The sequence below is a fragment of the Danio rerio genome, chromosome 17, assembly GCF_049306965.1.
Source record: "Danio rerio strain Tuebingen ecotype United States chromosome 17, GRCz12tu, whole genome shotgun sequence".
Taxonomy (NCBI): Eukaryota; Metazoa; Chordata; class Actinopteri; order Cypriniformes; family Danionidae; genus Danio; species Danio rerio.
Genome location: NC_133192.1, coordinates 17,719,058 through 17,734,282, shown reverse-complemented (window position 1 = coordinate 17,734,282; position 15,225 = coordinate 17,719,058). Strand labels below are relative to the sequence as shown.

Here is a 15,225-nt window from a genome sequence, read left to right as displayed (position 1 = left end):
TGTATCAATGCTGCTTACGCACAAAAACATTGTGTACGCCAGGTTTCAGTTACACGTTTGCATTTACTAACAATGAAAAAAGTGAGAATGTGCCAACTTCATGTCTGACTTACGCATATTTCTTTTGTGTAAAGTATCGCACCAAAACATTGCTATTCAATTATAATTGATGAAATTAGGTAATTGACACTATATATATATATATATATATATATATATATATATATATATATATATATATATATATATATATATATATATATATATATATATATAATTTATTTATTTTTTTACCAATTGTGTGATTTAGAACATATAAAAGCATTTGCTAATGTATACAACCCTTAATCTATGGCAATGGCAGTGTTGACGGTTTTGCTTGTGCACGTGCACTTAGTTTCATGTTAATTCGGATGTACAAAGAAAATATGCATGGGATTCCACGTATGTAGCTTCATACATCTGAATTTTTAACTGCATATGCACAGTTAAAGCTTTGTCCGTACGAAATGTTTTAGTATTAGTTCCATGCAAGTCTTTGTACATGAAGCCTCTGAACTTTTACAAATGCTGCATTCGCAGTTGGTTGCCGCCTGGTTAGAGAAAGAAGGCAGGGGAGCACAAGTCCAAAGCACAAAGAAAATGGTGAAGGAAACCACAAACTCGCACTAGTCATTTAAGGTCAGAAGAGCAATGTAAAAAGGAGTGCTGTGAGAAAATTGTAAATAAAAAATGCAAGGATGTCGCCAGAGTGGCTTTTTGGTTTCTTTTCTTGTGCATCCCAGCCACTAGCACCCCGTCTGAAAAAGTTTTTTAGCATAGCGGTAATATAGTCGTTCAACTTCACAATTTGCAGTGTTGCAATATGCATTTAAATAAGCATGGCTGGTTCCTTTACTTAAAAGCTCAAATTTGATTATCATAATTTGCTTTGTTTATATAGTTTGAGGTTTACTGCATCATTATTATTCACACCTTTAAGTCTGCTTTGAATGTTCAATGTTCACGCTTTACCCATGCATACACTCATTTTATATTAATAAAATGTCTTAACATTTTATTAACCAGGTTTAAGAGTCTCTTTAACACTTGTTTATTTTGTTATAAAGAGATCAGATATTGTTTAATATTTTTTTGTTTTTGACTATTAAAACTATTTGCGCCTCAATGTTGATAAACTAAAATAAAGTGTTTAAAAAAATTCTAATATACCTAAATGGATTGTTAAAAACATATTCAACAATTATTGATACTGAATAATATGAACCATGATATCACAACTTTCTTTGCAATATCACCCAGCGCTAGTTTTAATTGCTCAATTTTACGAATTTAAGACCTTTTTTAACTTAATAGTTTTGTTTACCTGTACCATCAATGAAGGGACAAAAGCTGCTGGTTAAATGAAAAGTTAAAAGCATAGTTGTCAATCACCAGCGATGTGCAAGGGTTGGATCGCTGGTGAACATTCAATGTCATGCGAACATCTGTTACTAAACAGGACTAAATATCCCATCATCCACCTCACACACACCAGTTCCAGATCATCACTAATTGGAAACTCACAGCTGAAGCCTAAAATGAAAATGAATTACCTGAAATATTTATACATCACACTCTGCACATACATTGCTGAGTCTTATTTCCTGTAAGTGAGCATTATCCTTGTCTTGCCTTACCATGCTTTTGACCCTTGTATTGTTTATTGTTTATGTTGTTTTGGTACCTGTCCTAACCATTCGCCTGTTTACATCGATCACTTTCTGGATTACTTTCGTGCTTCTGTCTGCTCCTGTACTGACCTTGCCTGTACGATAAATCACAAAATAAAGCTGCATTAGCATCCTCAATAGTCCACAGTAAAATAAAAATGTGTCATCCTTTACTGTTAAATCTTATATTGTGTTCCACAAAATAAAAAACTGGCTTGGAATAAGTCAAGGATGATGACAGTTTTCATTTTAGGGTGGCCTGTCCCTTTAAATGACAGACTTAAATATTTTAAATTAACTATACCTTTATGTAGGGCTTTATGCATGTTATTCTAGATCACCCTTACATGCAAGATTTAATTTCACCCCGCACAAAATTAGGTGAGGAATCCCCCAGTGAAATGGCTGAAAAAAGAGAAAAGAACTAGCTTGACTCAATAGAAAGCACATAACATGAACAAACACAGCCAAACATAGCAGCAACATGAACAGGGGTTACATAAGGTCCTTATGGGAGGAGAATGTGGGACCAACACAAGTGCTGCAGTGAGCTTCCCTCCATCCCTGCAATCCCATCCCATCAGCATCAAACACACACATACAGCCAACACAGAGTAAATGGCCAGGATTTACTTAACGCCCCTGGCTCAGAATGGCTTGGAGGTTGGGAACTTCCTGTATCCTCTCATCCTGGAGAGAATTCGCTTGTCCTGTAGCTTCAACCTAATTCAACATCTTGATTTAGTACCAAGAGAAGCATAAGCATCGATAAATAGCAGCTTACAGTGTTGGACCAAATGGACTCCCGCTGCTTCTTGATTCACAATTGGAATACTGACAAACTTAAGTATTTGCTAGTAAGAAAGCCTGATGAACTGTCACTAGCGAAAAAGAGCAATCAATCCAGGTATTAAAACAAAAAGGAAAGGGCTGCTATGACCTTGCGTTTGTATAAACCTCAATAGATTGTGTGATTGGAGCTCGGCTGGAATGTACCCTCGATAGTGGAGAGATCATTTTCTTTGATAGCCTTAATTAATTCATTGATTTATTCTGCGCTCCAAAAGCTCCTTAAATCACTCGGCAGATTATTATCTCACCAGTACACATCAAACGTGTGAAATTTGGTGTCTTATGTGTGGTAACGAATACACCCGCAGGTGGAAACTAAAGAAATAACATTCAAAAGCAAATCAAACACAGAAAGTTGCTATTTAGGAAGAAAGAAAAGAGGCACGCTTGTTTGTTACAAAGCTTCAGACTGAAGGTACGTTTAAAAAGCGTTTTTCATGCATTGTTATTAGGGCGGGGCAAAAATACATTGATATGTATTTTAAAATAAAATACCAAAAACATACATTAAGTGCATTAAAAACTACAGAATACAACAGCAACAAATGTATCAAAACAAAATACTGTATTTTTGTATTTTAGAAATTACAACAAAATACTTTTAAATGGGTGCATGAAATTTCTTCGCAAAACTTCCACCAATAGGCCTGTCTGATCAATCCCTTCACCATTAAATTGACTTGGAGAAGTACAATGTTTGATAGCAACAACTATTCTCGGCCACTTTGTTTACCAATAGGGGCTTGTAACCCAAACTCGTGTTTCTCTGAGTGACAAATTACAATCCATACATTATTTGTACAGTATATTCTCCCAGGATTCTTTCAGTTCTTCTTTAACTGGAAGAGTCTGAGATTACCTTCTTAAAAAACACCAGTACACCATCTTTAGGTATTTTATATTTCCTAAGCTCCTCTGCATTTCCACCTGCAGCACTGAGACTGATGATGTTCTGAAGCTCCTCTTGTTCTTCAGGACTAATATTTTATTCCATCACATTTCTTAAGCAATGATGCTGAATTGTACACTATACAGCCATTATTTATCACTGATCATTGCATTGCTTTGTATACTATTTTCAATGGTTGTTGACTTGCTCCTCAATATACCCAATATACCTCTACTTTCTTTAAACATAATTTCCATCCATACTCCAATCACTGACCACCTTCTTAAAAATAAAACAGTTTTTTTTCCTGATCTTACCTCAAGCTTAGGCAAATAACTGAGAGAGCACCAATCAGAGGCCTCATTTTTAGGATGTCATTATGTACCGTAGACTTTCGGAGAAGTATTTTACAGCATTTGTAATCAACAAAAATACAAGACACTAAAGTATTTTGATAAAAAAATATTTACCCACTTTCAACAAACTAGGGCTGTGCGATTAATTGAAATCATATGGAAGAGGCGATTTGGACATGCGTGACTTCGAAATCGCCTTACAGCACGATTTCTCGCAGTTCGGTATTTCAACCAATTATAATGCAGATCGCTTAGAGTGCAAGAACAGGGGATTGAATAGTCTGCGCATACAGGGAGGATACAGGGAGTTCAGCACAGGAGGACTTGGTGCCAAAAAAGTCAACATGTGGTATGGGATTAAGTTACCTTGGATACAGGAAGGCTGATGTATGGCAGAAACGGAAATTGTAAGTCAGTCATATATTGTGTCTAAAAGTGCTTGGAAAGCATGAGCGCGCTGCTTTCCTCAGCATTTTTAACATGATTTGCGGTCACTTCTTTGTCGCTGCTCAGTGACCATCAACTGTTTTCTCAGAGGATGACAACTAAACAAAATATTGCCGAGGTTCCAATACAAAGTTTTATATATGGAGAGAATTAAAAGCATGTGGTGTTTGGGTGTTATGAGTTTGTCTGAGCTAACTGAAATGTGTATATTCCATGCAAAGTATGAAGCTGATCGCTCAGTTCTTGTTACATGACTGGTGCTGCATTCTGAGAAGTAAAATTTTAAAGTTTGTCTGAAAAGGGATGTTTTCAGTTGCGTGCACCTGGCATGCAATATGCGAACGGCCTCAGGGCAGCAGCACAAAGAGGTCTATGATCTATGCATGACAAAACATATCCGTGAACACACATGCAACTACTTCTGATATTTGGTCAAGCACAACATCAGAGCCTTACTTGAGTTTGAAAGTGTGCATGCTAACACACTCACACACACACACAGAGACAGACAGAAACAGACAGACACACACACACACGTTACAGGTCTTTGATAAAGATCTAATTGTTTTTCTTTTGAAATATGTTTCAGATTCACACTGTAAACACAGATTCAGTCAGTCTGTGACAAAATCGTGATTAATATCGAAAACGCAATATTGTTCAAGAAAATCGTGATAGGTTTCTTTTGCCCATATCGCACAGCCCTACATCAAACCTATCAAATACAAATCACAAAATGCTATTTTGTATTTGAAATACGTATATCGTAAATACTGCCCATCCGTGATCGTTATAATCGATCTTTGGGGAGGACCACCAATGTTACTTCACTCCTGGAACAACACCTTACACACTCTCAGATTTCTGAGGTGGGTTCTGACGGACGTATCAAGCCATCTTTATTAGCCTAGACCCCGGGAGAGAGAGTAATGGGCACAGCCCAGCAGCGTGCTGCTATCTCTCTTAGACAGCAGACCGTGGCCCCCTCCGTGGCCCTATTTAAAAGGCACTTATATTTTCGCTTCAAGGAACGCAGTTTTCCACTATGGCAGGAGATCATTGATAGCCTCACACACACCCAAACAGAAAAAAGTATGAGGGGGGATAAAAAAAAAAAAAAAACTTCCTCATTAGAATTCCAACAAGGTGGATGATTGCCAGTGGAGACTAATGTAATTGTCATGGCAACTACACAATGTACAAAGATCCCAGTGGAATTACTCAGATTTTCCCCTTCCCCCTTTCCCGAAAAGCCACCAGTTTAAAAAGAAACCGAAGACATTTCAGTTCTGAAATCTGAGATAAACTGACAAGCTTTATTTATAGCTTTATATATAATTTCACTGCAGACGACACAACTGCATGGGTGAAAAATAAAGAAACAACAACAAAACAACAAAACCATCAGGTTCCAGACAAAAATCAATTATATATAGCTGTCAAATTTTATAGAGGAATGGTATGTACATGAAAATTAAATGGGCTAAAAGAGCATGTCTTTAAGGCAGACGTGGAACAATAGAGAAAGAAATGGATTTTCTGCATTTGCTCAGGGTGTATGTTTAGCCTCCCTCTGTAAGTGAAGCAGCCAGACGGATGCAGAGGCTGGAGGAACAGCCACAAGCAGAGGGCACCGCTCTCCTCACCCATTCGCCCACTCTAAGGGGAACCAATGTGATTACTGCATTACCCTCTGGCAACCCTGCTTGAATTCGGAGCCTGCCTTTAACCAGCTCACTCGTTGAAAGACTGAGAAACAGACAGAAAGAGAACAAGACAGAGCAGATAATGGGTCAACAAAGGAAAATGCAAAGTGAAAAGAATCATCTAAGCAGTTCTTTTTGTCGAACTCTTAATCTGCGTTCTGCATCTGTGCATGGCTGATGTTCTCAGTGTGAACGGAAATACTGCAGGCTTTGCCCTTTTTCAGCAGTTTATTATTTCAACAAAATAAGCAAGGAAATTAGCTGAAATTAGATTAATCAATTCCACCTCCCACAAAATGAGGTCCACTGCACTGTCAAACAGCTGCGTGAGAGCATTCGAACGCATGCGTATGTGTAAAGAAATCACATTAATGTTTCCGAAAGCCGCTCTTCAGCTTACCATTAGCAGTTTTCGGAGAGTCCAGCACAGAGCTGAATTGGCGGCGTTATTGTGCCTTCATTAAGCTTATTGTGTCAGCAGGAAGAGGAGAAAAAAGGAGCTATTTTAAGGGATTTATGCACTCTGTGCTTCTATGGGCGGGCAGTGAAACTCCAGGCCAGCAATACCTCCTTTCAGAGCGCTACAAAGGAAATGTAATTACCTTGATATGGTGGCAAAGGGAAAGGGCAAACTCTCAATATGCAGTAAATGCACTCATGCTGAGACCAGGCAGGGCTAATTTGCTACTGATCTGTAGGAGTTTTTCCTCATTTCTCCCCCCGCCACCAATTTTTCTCTCTTTTCACCATTCTTGGAAAAACATCTGTGAAGGAGCTGTGATCCTCTTCTGGGTTACATGTCAATGGTCTTCTCAGCCCTAGGACAGTATCTACAGTTTGGGCGACCGCAGAAATGCGACATGCATATTTTAAAAAGTAGGTATGAAAGTATTACTCCTTTTGAAAAGAAAGACACTCACTATAACCTCTTGTTTGGCCCTAGGCATTCATGTTGAGGGCTCATTTGCATGAATATTTTTAAAACCACATAAAAAGCACTCAATGGTTAATAAGAAGAAACTCCTAGAGAAGTTTAATTTAAGAATGCTAATTAATTCACTTTTTCATTAGCCTCCATTTCAGATTAGGAAGGCTCTGAAGACAGAAGAGCAGAGAGAGCACAAGGTTTTTGGAGAGTGCGAGTAAACCGCCAATCACTCCTGCAATTGAGACAGATGCAATTACATTTTCCATTGATAAGCACAAGTGGTTTCATTATTCTACAAGCGTTTTTCTTTGTTTTACCCAATTTCAAAGTCAAACCAGCAAATTTGTAATATAATCCCAACATTGTCATTTTGGTAGAGCATTTATTGGAGAAGCTGGGTAAAAATAAAGATCATCAATCCACATAAAGCTTGACCAATGTATTCTCATTTACAAACAAGCAACATTTTGTTTTACTTTGTTGATTAAAAACATACAGCGACGCTCAATCACAAATAACTCTTTAGAGCTGTTTATCAGTGAACAAATATACCAAATAAAATTGCGGTTTTGATACAGTAAGGCCAATAAATTAATAAACAACCATTTTCAATAATAAAACTGTCTAGTCTAATTTACAAATATATAAATAAATCAATCAATATAAATATATATATGTATAATAAATATATAAATAAATGTTATATATATATATATATATATATATATATATATATATATATATATATATATATATATATATATATATATATAAATAATTTTACACTTGATTTTTAGACACTTTTAGCATGTACTAAAGAAAACAAACAAAATATAAAATAATTTTGTATACATATAAAATAATAACATATAAAGGTATCGCAACAATAGTATATGAAGAGCACGTGATACAAGTAAAATGGACAAAATATTTGTATCAGCTTACTTCAGGAGGATTCAATATTTTGAAAAACATTACGAGTTTTTTCTTAACTACATAGGTTAGTTTTTTCTAATGCCAAATAATGAGAGAATTCTTGAAACCATAGTATAATAGGAGGGCTTTCAATAGTTTTCCACTGATGACCAATAAGTTTTGCATGTGATAAACAGAAAATCAACATATTCTTGTTTGAGCTAGCAAAAGACCTTAACAGGAAGAATATATATATATATATATATATATATATATATATATATATATATATATAGTATACAAAGTTTTAGACATTTAGAAATATATATTTTTTTAATGCCATGGATAAGTTTAGAACTTTCTCCCAAAAATGTTCAACCACAAATATTTTTGTTTATCAAAAACGTGCTGCACAGCCCACCCAGTTTCACCTGATTCTTGCATGTGACTCTTAAGATATGAATCATTTATTAATTTTCCTTCAACGTAGTTTCTAAATCAGAGGTCGCTGTAGTGGATTAAAATGCCGACTATTCTGGCATATGTTTTACACAGCGGATACCCTTCCAGCTGCAACTTGAAAACACCCATACACTCTCGTTTTCATACACTATGACCAATTTAATTTATTCAATTCACCTAAACTGCTTGTCTTTAGAATTTGGGGAAAACTGGAGCAACCGGAGGAAACCCACGCAAACTCAAAGAGAATATGCAAACTCCACAGAGAAATGCCAACTAACCCAGCCAGGACTCGAATGAGCAACCTTCTTTCTGTGAGGTGACAGTGCAACCCAATAAGCCACTGTGCCACCATAGATATGGATCATTTAATAAATGAATAAAAAAAAACTACCAGTTTAAATCAATCCATCTTAATATGTTACTCCATTTAAATTTACAACACTAGCAAAGAGAAAAAAACTGTATGCAAAAAAATACAATATTATTACTAGTAGTGTAACAGATCACAAACCTCACAGTTCAGATCATATTATGGTTTTCCTGGTCATGGATCGGACCATTTACAGATCAGCCAAAAAGAGGAGGAGACATTTGCTTTCCATTTATTACAAAAACCCTACAGCAAGAAACTTTTGGTTTCATAAAATAAAATGACGAAATAAAAATCATAAAATATTCAGTACTATGAAAAATCAATGTTGTTACTATGGTTGCTGATAACATTAATATATAAATGTAACAATTTGTACAACCCATATTTATTTTTAGTCTCATAAAACTTCATGTTTCCTTACTAGAAGTATCAATTAAGAATTATTTACTGGCATATTTTTGATGGCTGGTTGTCAGCACCTTTTGGTTAAATAATGCTAGTGCTGCCAACAACTTCCACTTTTGAGCACATGACGGTGATTTTAATCTTTACCATAAACATCAGTGGTTATATCTAAACTGTATCTAAATTGTTATCCCAGTAATACTGTGTTATTTGACTGTTTGTAACTTTATAATGAACTCAAAACACAAAAGACTGGATCTCTTTCCTGATTTTTGCGTTTTTCAATCACAAATTTGAATGCAGCGATTAGGATTAATAAACATATGTAAATCACCATCATTTATAATTTATGTTGTGTGGGTGTTGAGATCCTGATCTTTTAATGATTAATCATGCAAATTACCCTGAATGCATAAATGCAGGCTAAACAAGTAAAGAGAAAGAAAACAACTTTAATAACCTAACCGTACGTTCACACCGAAAGCGGCGAGAGCGTCAAAGTAGCCGGAAGTCATTCATTTTCAATGAGAGCCGGCGGCGATAGGCGATGATAAGCGGCGAGGAGCAGCGCGGCGCGTCTTCGCCGGCGTGAGCGTCGAGGAGAGTTGAAATGAAGTCAACTTTATGGTAATGAGCTATGACGCGGTTCGGCGGCAAGCAATCAGAATAAAGACGTCCACCGCTTGATAGTAGTTCAGGGAACACAGACCTGTGAACTTTGGTTCCGACCACAGTTGTTCCCAAGGGTTTGATTATTGCGGTCGCCGGATTTCCAATTATTTACAATGTTTTCTTACAGGAACATACATTAAATAAGTTACTGGCGAGTTACTGATGTTCATTAATGTTATATAAATTTATCTTTAAAAAGCGGGAATCTCACGCGATGTGACAGTACAAAACAGTACTGCTGCTTCAGGATATTTCAGACATATGGACACATATTGGAAAAATAGAGCAAAGCCACACCACATGCAACTTGATCATCCATTGTTATATGAATTTGATAAGAAGTGCGCAACATTTTCACGCTAAAAACATGTCTTATGCAGGAATGTAACTGATAATGCTGCAACGGCTCCTTTAAGTACGAGATCAATGTAGCGAGTTTTGACACTCTCGCCGCCGGAGCTGAAGGCAGACAGCGTTGTCGCCAGGGCGGCCAGAGCGACCTTGGACGCTCTCGCCGCTTTCGGTGTGAACGTACGGTAAGAAACCCATCACATCCAGAATAACCTACCACAACTTCTTCCGTCATCATCATATTTTACAGGAAAAGCCTAAATGCTTCCATACATGTGATTTAAATGACCTGAGAGGTGATCTCTCAGCAATAGAATTTAGGATTAATCTACAAGTAAATCCACAGGTCACATGTTCCCCAAACCGTGATTTGTGATCCGTACAAATCACAGATCCACCGTGATCTGTTACACCCCTAATTATAACAGAAATATGAAAATAAATAAATAAATAAATTTAATTAAAAAAACTTATGAATCCAAAATTGAATAAAATCTGGAAATATATTATTAATATGGCACTGATGACCAGCCTTATATACTAAAAAACAAATATTGAAAAAGTAATATTGTTGAAACAACGGCAGATTCTCAAGCAGGTGCGCAAGAAACTTGTTGGTTCAGATGCCTGTGCTCCAGGCGAATAAACCCAAGGATTTCTGTTTTAGCAACCAACATAACATCCTTTATCAACTCCCAGCTCCAAGGCCTTATTTTTCTGACCTCAGCTTGTCTTATACTATCAGTTACAAGCAAAAGAAAGACCGATGCCAAGTGATCAGCGCAGTAATTCAGTCGACAAATGCAGATAAGCGCTCTACTTAATGAGAAAGAAAGGATGTACAGTGCAAAACGGCCTTTAGATTTATTCAAAACAAGTTGATCAGCACAACGAGGATGAAGCCGAGACACATCATAGAACAATAAGAAACCTGAGATTCCTCAACGAGAGAGAGAGAGAATATGACAGAGATGGAGGGGAGAACGATAAAGTAAATACGAGAGAGAGAGAGAGAGAGAGAAAGAGAGAGAGAGAGAGAAAATGCTGCATTCTTGTAACTCGAGAACTGTAAGAATGTGTGTGCAGCAGGTATTTATGGAAAGGTGATGGCAGATAGTTGCTCTGGTAACGGCGACAACAAAAGAGAAAAGCAGAGAAGTGGAGGAAGAAAAAGGAGGGGGAAATAAAAAAGCAAAACAACCACAGGCAGCGCTCAAGGTGTGATGGCACCAGCTCTGCGTACCACATTGCCATGGCAACAAGCGGCGGGAAGAAATGGCGGTGTTAACATTCATTCAGAGAGGCAGCACATGTCCATCAATCTCGAGCGCATAAAGAGGCAACAGCACGTCTGCTAATGGTGTGAAGCCTGCAGGGCGCTCTATTGTTCTGCTATAATTATGCCAAAAAGGACAGGAAAAGGGTGTTGCTCTTTTCTTCGCAAAGGGATCTTAATACAAACACCGAATTAAAGGGGAGTCTTCGGTTCATCTCAAGGTATAAAAGAAGAACAAACCTGACAACAAGCCCACCCTCTGAATTTTGTTTTCTTTTTCAAATGTTTCCCAAATGATGTTTAACAGCGCAGGGAAGTTTTCAGAGTATTTCCTATATTTTTTTTTTCTTCTGGAGAAAGTCTTATTTGTATTATTTCGGCTAGAATGACAGCAGTTTTTATTTCTTGTAAACCATTTTAAGGTCAATATTATAAGCCCTCTTAAGCAATTTTTTTTGATCGTCTTTACAACAAAACATTATATAGTGTCGCAATATTTAATCAACTCTATTTGACATCTTCAATGTCAAAAACTGAAACAATTTATTGGATGCGAATGAATAATTTGATTCACAGAATTCTGTTCTCCTAAATGCAATACAAAGGGTACAACCAGGAGATGTACAACAATTTGTATTTTCTGACTTCAGCTTTTATGCACAGCTGACAATAAACAGGTGGAGTTCAGTGAAATCCATCACTTGCCAATCATTCTGCAGTCCTCCATTGGTCGCACCCATACATACATCCTCTTTTTCTACGAATGTTCTGCTTAACAATAAAAGCATAAGACTTTTCTGTACTGCACATATTCTGTTCAGTTTTAACACCTTTCTGCTGACTGGAAGTTTCTGCAGAGCTAAAGTTACTTTTGGAAAAGCGTGTATCCACTTCTGCAAAAATGCTTTAGAAAAACTTCAGTTAATATATGACCTTTAAATGACCAATACAAATAATTGTTTAATGAAAAGAAAAAATATATATATATATTCCTTTTTCCCAACAAATGATTTGCCTAATTAAACTAATTAGCCTAGTTTAACCTTAAAATTGCACCTTCTAGTAAACTCACCATATCTAGTAAAATATTATGTACGGTCATCATGGCAAAGATTAAAAAAATAAATTAAATAAATAAAAAAAAAACTGTTATAAGAAAATAGGACTAGGGATGGGAACCGAAACTCTGAACTTTATCAGTATCGATGCTAAATTGTAAAAGACCGAAGCATGAAAAATGCTTGTGTTTCCGGCAAGAGCGTTAAGTATAAAAGCCTTCACAGTTCTTGGCTGTGCGCACACACTGTGCTAAGCTGTATTTTTATACCTTCACCTGGCGCCACATCGCGTACCTCCGCTAACTGCATGCGCACCTCAAGAAATGGATGAGGCTTTTATACTCGCCATGTTCACCGTTGTGATATTCTTTAAAATGACAGGGGACAGTCAAAAGAAACTGACCGTAAAGTCAGACGGATAAACTGAGAAGTAGAAAGTTTCCGGAACTACGTTGTATCAATAATATCATTCAATATTTTTAAACTAATTATTTTTATTATTTTTATAAAATATTTTAATGATTTTAAGATTTTTTTAACCACTCAAGATTTTTTTTATCAAACTTTGATGCTTTGAACTTGCTTTTCCTCATATCTCGGGCAGTTCTACCTATTAAAGTTTATTAAAATATTAATGACAGAACATGGGCTGCTCTACAAATATATTTTCTATTATGGCAAGAATTAAAGCAAAAAAAGTACACTTACTAAAAAATACAGATGTTTTTTTTTAGATTTAGCCTGCTCCACAATTGACATTACTGTCTGGCTAGTTTCTGTCCTATACTTATGCTAAAAAAGGCAATATTGGTCCACTATTCCTGAACATTATCACCAATAAAGCCTAAAAAAAGGGCATCAGTCAAATCAGGCATCAGCCCTATAAATCAATAGGTTCAAATATTTCTTTCCAGTTATCAAAGAAATAATTACATCCTTAATTATAGCTTTGTAACTAATAAATTGTTTTAAATATTTACATCGGTGTAAAACCTGTAAATAGTGGAAAAACATTCTGTAATTGTGTACCTGGGTCTCCAATTTTGCCATGGCCATTTTTGGCTTTAATAAACGCATCCCTCAGGTTTTTCAAAACTTTAACAAAAACATTCCTCCTTTCCCATGACTGTTGCAATTTCTAGCCAAGAATTATTGATCTGGTTATCTCTATGATCACGGATCATAAAGATGTCTGTACAGTCGTACCCGTTTCAGTTTCAATCTTTTCAAAGTATTTCATATTTAACTCTAATCAAACACGTCGCTGGTTAAACCGTTTGCTCAAGTCTCAAAAAAATATCATGCGCACCACCAGCTAAAATCATTCCGTGTGCTCCAAAAGCGAACCTCCACAAACACATCGATGATGCCACATTCGCCTCGTGTACTCTAGTGAACTAGTGAACGCAAAGAGCAGGGGTGGCCAACTCTGTTCCTGGAGAGCCACGTTCCTGCAGATTTCAGTTGCAACTCATATCAAACACACCTGCCTGTAATTATCACGTGGTGTTCAGGTCCTAATTAAATGGTTCAGGTGTGTTTGATATGGGTAGCAACTGAAATCTGCAGGAAGGTGGCTCTCCAGGAACAGGGTTGGCCACCCCTGGCATAGAGAATAAACCAGGCTTTAAGCGACAAAGCCTTGCGCGCACACAGCTTGTAAGCAAAACTCCAAAACTGTATTAAACACAGTTAATTCCCAAAACAGTTAACTGATTTGTTTGAATGCGTTAATGGAAAATCATAAAAATTCTCATTTAACTGCATTTTGCAACTCAAAGAAGGTATTTTCAACTGCAGGAAGCACAAACCAAGAAAGGTCCCGACTTCTGATAGAAAAGTCAAGCATGTTGATTTTTCTCTAGAAGAATGGTTAAAAACTGGTAATTTTCCTTCAAACTATTGTACATTTTTTTACAGAAGAAAAAAAAATGTTTTATAATTATTGATTTTATTTTATTTTACATTAAAAAAATAATAATAAAACAAAGGGTTGTCAATTCTGTTCAATTAGTAGTTGTTGTTTTTTTTCACAAAAAATAAACACTTAAAAAAAAAAAAAAGGTACAGATGGGAACCGCTAAAGTACTAAACCGATAAGTAGTATCAAAAAAAGTATTATCACAGTTAAAACTTTAACGATACCCATCCCTAATAGGGGCTGCACAATTGATCGAAAAAAAGATCACAATCTCAATTCGACCCTACACAATTCAGCTTTCCACTATTCTTTCAAGGTCAGTCCAGAAGCATAGAGGCAGTAACACATTGTCATTCTCTTGTTTTAAATATGTTGCTCAGCAACATGGAAACCTTCAAATGGCATTAAAAGTGTCACATATTACATTTATATGGTATAATTCACCCAAAAATATCATTTCTGTCTAAATGTAATGACGTATTTGCCACTGCGAAATCACACGAGCTGATGCACTGTTTGTTTACTAGGGAGAGGATATGCGAACGCCCACTAATGTGGTCTACTTTAGTAAACAGAACCTGCATAGGCTGTGAATAACAGGTATAAAAGCTGTAAATGTTCAGATTGTTGCACAGAATGATCATTTGGGAGCCACGCAGGAAGCATTTGCATGTATGTTTTTTTTTACCTCGAAGTGACGACAGCCATGACGAGCGCACTCAGCAGTTAAAGTGAAACCAAAAGCACGCATATAATTTAAATGATCATATCGTATTTTAGAGTTATTACGACAAGCATTTGATACATTAAAATAAATGTTTAACTCTGTCACTATAACTACTCTAGCCTATAATGTTGAATATAATACAAGAGTTAATCTGATGACAAAATATCTCATT

General features: G+C 36.3%; 1 protein-coding gene across 14 annotated transcripts in view; it reads right to left on the bottom strand.

Annotated features, from left to right (window-relative positions):
- Window positions 1-15,225, bottom strand: part of efcab11 (EF-hand calcium binding domain 11) — a 109,278-nt gene that overhangs the window by 60,568 nt on the left and 33,485 nt on the right. For 4 of the 14 annotated variants that reach the window (XR_012392718.1, XR_012392717.1, XM_073927230.1 and 1 more), the window contains one exon: window positions 1,727-1,807. Coding sequence is in view for 2 of the 4 variants with exons in the window: in XM_073927230.1 (XP_073783331.1) it covers window positions 1,732-1,807 (76 nt within the window). In the remaining 2 variants the exon portion in view is untranslated. 14 annotated transcript variants of the gene reach the window in all.